The 8,250-nt window shown below is 24.0% G+C and overlaps 2 protein-coding genes across 2 annotated transcripts in view; both read left to right on the top strand.

Annotated features, from left to right (window-relative positions):
- Positions 1-846: 846 nt before the first annotated feature.
- Phum_PHUM164470 (suppressors of cytokine signaling-5, putative) lies at positions 847-3,155 on the top strand (the record flags this gene model as incomplete). The annotated part of the gene is made up of 2 exons (XM_002424908.1): positions 847-1,978; positions 2,707-3,155. 2 exons carry the CDS (start codon positions 847-849, stop codon positions 3,153-3,155), a joined length of 1,581 nt encoding a protein of 526 aa, XP_002424953.1.
- A 3,336-nt stretch (positions 3,156-6,491) lies between these two features.
- The window catches only part of Phum_PHUM164360 (vacuolar protein sorting protein, putative), a gene marked incomplete at both ends in the record, with an annotated part of 3,604 nt that continues 1,845 nt past the window's right edge, over positions 6,492-8,250 (top strand). The window contains 7 exons of the mRNA XM_002424907.1: positions 6,492-6,695; positions 6,894-6,958; positions 7,194-7,291; positions 7,362-7,515; positions 7,600-7,732; positions 7,815-8,010; positions 8,109-8,192. Of these exons, the coding sequence (XP_002424952.1) occupies positions 6,492-6,695; positions 6,894-6,958; positions 7,194-7,291; positions 7,362-7,515; positions 7,600-7,732; positions 7,815-8,010; positions 8,109-8,192 (934 nt within the window). The remainder of the gene's footprint in view (positions 6,696-6,893; positions 6,959-7,193; positions 7,292-7,361; positions 7,516-7,599; positions 7,733-7,814; positions 8,011-8,108; positions 8,193-8,250) is intronic.

Here is an 8,250-nt window from a genome sequence, read left to right as displayed (position 1 = left end):
TTTTATTATTATTCAAAAAATTTTCGGTCAGTTATAAAATAGTTATATAATAAAATTCTCTCTGTGATTACAAAGTTGTCATTTGCAAAAAAACAACAAAAGTAAATGGGATTAAAAAAACAAAAATCGATTAATTATTAAAAAAAAAAATTTTCTCAAATCTCTTTTAATGAAATGTTACTAATTATCAGTCCCCCCTTTTTTTTTCCAATAAATTTTTTCCTGCTTTACTATATAATTATAATAAATAAATATTTAAAATAAGAATTATTTGAAACCCTGCTACGAAGGTAACAAGTTTGAAACGAAAATAAAAATTGTTTAATATATATATATAAATATTGTGGGGGCTAAATTATAATTGAATCGTTTTTTTATTTTTTAAATTATTTTTTTCATAGCTGGGGGGGAAAAAAATTGCATTTAGATAATGCGTTGATGCAAAAAAAAAAAAAAAAAAAAAAAAAAAAAAAGTACTTAGACAAGCTTTTATGTTAATAAAATTGATGAGATTTTTTATCTCAGTGAATGAAAAATAAAATGAAATTCGTTATAATTTTACCTCATTTTATTTTTTTAAATATATATATATTTTCTTGTGACGAAAAATCTTTTTTTTTTTCATTTAGATGAATAAAATATATTTTAAGGGATTTGTAATTGAGTTTTCGAAATGTTTTAACTTTTAAATGTTGTAACTTTTCCTTTTTTTTTTTTTTTTTTTTTTTCTCTTCATGCAGGTATTTCAATTTAAAGTCTTTGTATAAGTTGCATGAAACGAAACGATGGGAATTGTAAAAGAAGGTAAGTGAGAGAGAGAGAGAGAGAGAGAGAGGAAAAAATAATATGGGCCAAAAATTAAGCGAACTTCGAGGACTTTTAGTAGCAATGGAAGGAGAAGATAAAATTGAAACTAAGGAAAATGATGATGACGAATCGAGCTCATATGAAAATTTAAAAAGTGATAAAACGAGACATATCTGCAACGATAACGATTCATCATCATCGTTCAATGGTAACGACGTTGGCAATGTCAAAGAACATTTTGAAAGTATTTACAGTACTAATTCGTCGGAAAATAGCGTTCGAACCGACGAAGTAAACGGAAATGTATTACCTCAAAGCCATCATTCCGACTCGAGCAAATGTGATGGTGCTAAACAGAATTGTACCTGTTCGACGAAAACAAAATCTCAATGTGAAAAGTCGAGAAAAGTATCATCAAATAATCCATCTCATTGTGGAAATTTGAAAAGGAATAGTTTAAGGACAATGTCTTTCGTTAGTAAAAGGAGAACTCACGGTAAAACGATAAGAACTAAAGATAGCATCGGTGACAATGTGAAAAAAAGAAACAACTGGGTGTTAAAATTTAATTGTGCTAAATTGAAAACAGGGTTTCACGGTTCTAGTTCTAGTTTCGTCGAATCAGATATTCCCCATCCAAATATTGTCTGTGATTCGTGTATTTGTACCGGATATCGACGCACCGAAGACCACCATTTGGGAGCGGGTGTCGTATTCGAAGCGACCTCCGGCGAAGAATCTTCTTCGAGCGGAGCCACGAGGCGTAAATCCTGTCCTGCGGTGACGGGTACGAAATCGGAAGAACCCACGAGAAGCAATCCCATAATTGATCTCTCCAAATTCAACCCCGAAGATTTTCCAATTGAAGATTGTGACGAAAGGGCTAGATTGGAAAGAGCAAGGGAAATCGCCGAGGGCGTCGAACCTCCTCCCGGATTTCAACCGGGTCAACATATTCAACTTTTGTGTCCACCAGAATTCACTCTCGACAATTTGACAATGTTATTTCAAACTCATTTGGGTCTTCACACGGCAGCTGCTCTGTCTGCCTTGTCTCAAATAGACGTGAATCTCCCTCCGGCCGTCCAGAGAATAGTTCATACTCAAGTAGATTATATTCATTGCTTAGTTCCTGACCTTCTTCAAATCACTTTGTCTTCTTTTTATTGGGGTAAGTGACATTTTTAGGTTTTGTATCGACGTGTCACTAACAAAATTATTATTCTACATTCGCTTCTAACTTTAAGAAAAAATTTCAATTTAATTTACCGACGGAACTACAAAATGTTTCTTAAAAACTAATAATAATGGTCAACATCTTTAAAAGTTACATGAAAAAAAAAAAAAAAAAATTTCTAGAAGTAAGATGAACATTTTGCCAAAATTTAATTATTTAATTATTTACAAATTAAAATTTTCTCGTATGTTTATTTTTGTTTTCTTGTTACGTAAAAGAAACTTGGGACTAATATAATTATAATCAGATGATTTATCAATGTAAAAAATAGTCGCGAATTCATTTTTCCCGGCTTATCTATTTTCGATTATGTTTTTAAGTTTTTACGTAAAAAAAAAAAAAAAAAAAATCGTCTTTCAAATTATTCAGAAATAATTTTTTTTTTTTTTTTTTGAAATGAATAATTTCAAATAACGTGTTCATTTGCTATTAAATTAATTTAGAAAATTTTCTAAAATGTAGTTTTCCCGATGTTTCACAGACAAATGACTCACGAAAATTACCTAAAAGTCATCATACGTAGTAGTTTCAACCCTTATAAAACATCCCCGTTTGTCTCATTTTTTTTGCCCCTCCTCCCCCCCCCCCCATTATTTTTGCGTCAAAATTAAAAAAAAAAAAAAACCATAATAAAAAAATGTTGTTTTTTATTTTCGTTGCAGGAAAAATGGATAGATTTGAAGCGGAAAGATTGTTGGAAGGCCGTCCCGAGGGAACTTTTCTTTTGAGAGATTCTTCTCAAGAGGAATACATATTTTCGGTTAGTTTTAGAAGGTACGGTCGGTCTCTTCACGCAAGAATAGAGCAGTGGAACCACAGGTTCAGTTTCGATTCTCACGATCCGGGAGTGTTTTCGTCACCCACCGTTTGCGGTTTGTTGGAACATTACAAAGACCCGTCCTGTTGCATGTTTTTCGAACCCATGTTAGCGATACCTCTCCATCGAAATTTTCCTTTTCCTCTGCAACATTTGTGCAGAGCGACCGTTTGCAGCATAACAAAATACGATTCGATAAATCAACTCCATTTGCCAAAAGCATTGAAAAGTTACTTAAAAGAATATCATTATAAGCAAAGGGTTCGCGTTAGGAGATTCGATTCGGAGATTTAGTAAATTATAATTAAAAATATATTATTATTATTATTCGTTTAGGTTTTCTTTTTTTTTTTTAATTACGAAAAGAAGTGATATAAATATATCAATCGTATATATATATATATATGTATATTTATAAACATATATATTTTTTATAATTTAATATTATTTTGTTAAAAAAAAAAAAAAAATAATAATAATAAATAAATAAATGAAATTTAATTGGAGTTGGTGTTTGTTTTTGTTTGGAAAAAATTAAAATCAAGAAAAAAAATAAAAATAAATAAATAAATGAATACAATTTTATTTATAAATAATTTTTTTTTTTTTTTAATGACAATAAATAAGCTGTTTTAAATATGAAAAAAAAAAGTTTTAATAAAAAATGAATTAATAATATAATAGTATTACGTATAAAAATTTTTTTTCTCAACAAATTCTTAAAATTAAATATTACTAATATATAATATAATATAATATTATTTAATATTAAATTAAAATTTGTTAAATTAGTCAAATAAATAATTAAATTTAAAAATTATTTTGGATAAATTAATAAAAATAAATAAATAATCACATGTTATTGAAAAATATTGATTTTACCACCAATAAGTAATTAATTTTAAATGAAATATTTATTTATTAATTATTACAAATAATTTGAAAAATATAAAATTAATTATTATTCATTGTTGTTTAGAGTAAATGAAATGAGTACCAATTAATTAATCGACAGTTAGTAAAAGTACCCCCAAAGACCAAATTTTTAAAATAAAATTTAAATAGATAAAAAAAAAAAATTTTTCCCATTAAATAAATATTAGATTTAAAAAATTATTATTATCATTTTTAGAAATGTATAATAAACTTTATATTATTGTTAATAAATTTTAACATATCAAATGATTATAAATAAATAAATAATTCATATTATTTTGTTTCTTGATGTATAATAATAATAATAATTTTATTTAAATGCTACCATTTTGTTGAAATGTTTACAAATGAAAATTTAAAAAAATTTAATATGTGGGCCCTTTGAGTAAAGATATTTTTTTTTAAAAAAAATTATTTAAACTCTGTATTGTAAATAAATAAAATTCATATATTTGTTAATTGAAAATATTAAATAATTGAGAGTTGTAATGTTTTCCTTTTTTTTTTTGTACATAATTTTTTTTTTTTGTCAGATTTTAAATTATATTACATTCATTATTGCCAATTATAATGTTTGTTTGTTAATTTAATGGTTGCTTAATGAAAAAATAAATTTAACGATGCTCCAAAATTTTAATGGCAAATTGTAAATTAATAATTATAATAAAAAAATTTTCAATTATTTATCACAGTTTTTAATTTTTTTTTCTGGCAAAATATTTGTAATAAGGCTGAACCTATTGAATATGTTATCTTTTAATATTAAAACAAGTTTTAAATTATTTTGTTCACTTTTTACGATTAATTATTCGAACACATGCATTATGTATATCGAAACGATGAGAAATAATTGTTATGTTGGTTTTAAAACAATTTTCTAAAACAAAATTATTTTTAAGAAATTTTAAATAATATTTATTAAAATGAATGAATATATATGACAAAAAATTACAATTGAATTAATTAATAAAAGTAAGAACAAAAAAAAAATTTACATGTTTCTTCAGTGCTAAAATAATAATATTTCTTTGTTTATAATTTTTATGGAAAATTGTTAATAGTAACATACATATTTATTTAAAAAAACTAATTTAATAATCTTGAAATCACAATTTACTTAAAACTTATTAATTTTAAATGTAACTGACAAGAACACATATTATTAAATCACAAATTTTTTGGCAAATATTGCTTGTTATCTTTAGTGATAAGTTTTTATGTGGTTTTTAATAAAAAAAAAAATTTAACAGAATTAGCTCATACTTAAAACTAATAAAATTTAAAATTATCGGCATATATATTTATGGAATGTAATTGTTTTATTAAGTAATTAATTCTTTTTGACCCTCAAAAACCGCATCCGAAATAACAGATATTGAATTTGATATTCCATTAACTAAATATTTTGCATTTAAATACCACGTAATAAAAAATAATATTAACGCCGTAGAATCTATTATTATAATATTAAGGATTTATTTTTATTTTAAATAATATATATATATATATATATATATATATATATATATATATATATATATATATATATATATATATATATATATATAATTAAACAAAATTATAAATAAATGCAATGTATGTACAATAAAACTTTAACAGTAAATAATTTTAAAAGGATACTAATCACGTTCCTTTCCCATTTTTCTACCATATATAATTCAGTAACCATTAAATATCTAAAATACCAATATCTTATAAAATTAAAAATAGATTTTAATGACATAATTGGAGTTTAATTAAATTTCTAAAAATAATTCTTATGAAATGATCAAAGTTCTGTCTATGTGTAGCAATAAAAAATGATCGTGTCAAAAGATGATTTCTAAGATTTGTTATAAAGTATTACATTCGTCTAATATCGGTTATTACAATGATAATTTTACAGTTAAAGGTTGTTTTTTTTTTAATTTTAAGCTAAAAAAAACTTTTATTAAACAATTGCTTCAAAAAACCAAATGGTTTGCATATAAAGGAAAATAATATTCTATAATTTAAAAATTTTCAAATTTGTTTTTAGCTTACTACAGTAAAGCTAAAGTTTTTAGCTTACAGTTAAATGAATTTTATTTAAATTTTTTAAAATTTAGTTAAAATTTTGTTTAAAAATATTTTAACAGTAAATTTTTATCATAACCTCATATTATTTTTCATAACCAAAATTAAACATTTCGTTAATTTTTTTCTTTTAATAATATTCTAAAGCCACGACCGTAGTTTTCTCACTTTGGCATTACGTGACAAATAATAAACATGTCTGTTAAAGAATAAACTTCTTGATATTTTTTTTAACGTTTTCAAGTTGGTTTTGATATTTCCGTTTTTACTTAGTTTCACTGTCCACAATAATAAATCAGTTTTAAAAAAAAATAAGCCTCTTAGTTTTTAACAATTAATTAAAATGCATTTCCAGTAATTAAAAATAAAATAGAGTGTGTAATATGTCGTTTGAGTACAAAATTTCTATCTTCTTAAAAAAAAAAAAAATGTTATTCAAAAAAATAAGTGACATAAAGAAAAATATACTTTGTCAGTATTATTTTATTCCTGCGTCGTAAAATTTTTCTTGAAGGATAAATTATTGCAAATAACTTTCTTAATTTTTTTTAAATTTAACTTTACATATAATTTTTTCAGAGTTAAAAATTTTAAAAAATAATTAACAAAATTATTAAAATGAATACTTTTGGAGAAAATGTGTTGGAGGATGCTACAGTTCAAGAAGTTCTTCAGACAGGAACTGACTTAAGAAAATATTCTGCAGAAATAGAAAAAGAGTTAAAAGATGTTGAAAATAAATCTATTCAAGATTACATAAAAGAAAGTCAAAATATTGCAAGTTTGCATAATCAAATATGCGATTGTGATAATATTCTCGCTGTAAGTTGTTTTTTATTAATTATTACTTTTTTGTAAATGAACCAAAATTATTTCATTTAAATTAAAAAAATTTTTTTTTTAATTTATAGAGAATGGAAGAAATGTTGGTTAACTTTCAATCTGATTTAGGATCTATAAGCAATGAAATAGTTTTATTGCAAAAAAAATCTGTCCAAATGAGCCAACAACTTAGTATAGCAAGCTGTAACGCACCCACTTAGTCAATTTATTGATGATATTAGTGTATCTGAAACTCTTATTAAGTATGTGAATGTTTCTTTTCATTCTTATTTATGGTATAAAATGGTTTAAAAGTATTAGTATATTTTACTTTTTCTTTACTTATCATTACGTCTATTATTAAAATATTTTAGATTATGTAAAATTAAATAAAATATTATAAGATATTTTTATTACATTTTTTCTATAAGTAATTTATCTGAATCTCACATAAGTAAATTATTACTTATTAAACATAAAAATTTTTTATTTTTCCAGTTCTATTTTAGACATTCCAGTAGTGGATAAAGCTTTCATATCCCAGTTGATGATATTAAATCATAAAATTAATTTTGTCAAAGAACAAAATTTTAAAGGTAATTCTTATATTACAAAAAAAAAATTTTTTTTAAATGTTTTACATTTTTTTCAATAATTCTTATTTAGATGCAAAATGCAGCCAAGATGTTATGGAAGTTTTAGAAAAATTACGAATAAAAGCAGTTACTAAAATTAGGCTCTACTTATTAGAACAAGTTTCTAAATTTCGAAAACCATTGGCTAATTATCAGGTGCCGCAGAGTGTTTTGCTTAAAAATAAGTTAGTCAAATAACTTTTTTTTTTTATGTTAAGAAATAAAAGTAAGCCTTTTTTTTTTTTTAAAAATTTGCATTATTATTTCAGATTTCTTTTTGAATTTTTAATGGGTCAAGAAAGAAACACTGCAGCAGAAATTAGTAGCGAATATGTTGAAACAATGAGTAAAGTTTATTTTTCATATTTTAAGTCTTACGATTCTAGACTAATGAAACTCTCGGTAAAATTAAAAAATTTTGAATGATTTATCTCTTATTTATTCTTAATAGTAATTTTTTTTTTTTAAATTTTTTTCATTTTAGTATGAAGAAGCTGCTACTAAAGATGATTTGATGGGTATCGAGGATACCGGATCAAGAGGAGGTTTATTTCATAAAGCTACATTGAAACACAAAACAACAGTTTTTACAATCGGTAATAGAGGTGATATTTTAACTACTCAAATAGAAGCTCCTGTCATAGTACCTCATGCTGCTCAAAAGTCTGGAACAAAAGTAAGTATTGCATAAAACAAACTATTAAAAAGAAAAAAAATTTTATTTTAGTTAAATGCTTTAAGAAATTTTTTTTTTTTATATTTTAGTATCCGTATGAAGCATTGTTTAGAAGCGAACAATATGCTTTATTAGACAATGCTTGTAGGGAATATTTATTTTTAAGCGAATTTTTTGTCGTAAAAGGTTCTCAAGCTCTACAAATTTTTAATCAAATATTTGGAAAAACGTTAAAACTTCTTTT

Source organism: Pediculus humanus, genomic scaffold, assembly GCF_000006295.1.
Source record: "Pediculus humanus corporis 1103172107512 genomic scaffold, whole genome shotgun sequence".
In the NCBI taxonomy this organism is placed as follows: domain Eukaryota; kingdom Metazoa; phylum Arthropoda; class Insecta; order Psocodea; family Pediculidae; genus Pediculus; species Pediculus humanus.
This window is presented reverse-complemented; position numbering and strand designations above follow the sequence as displayed.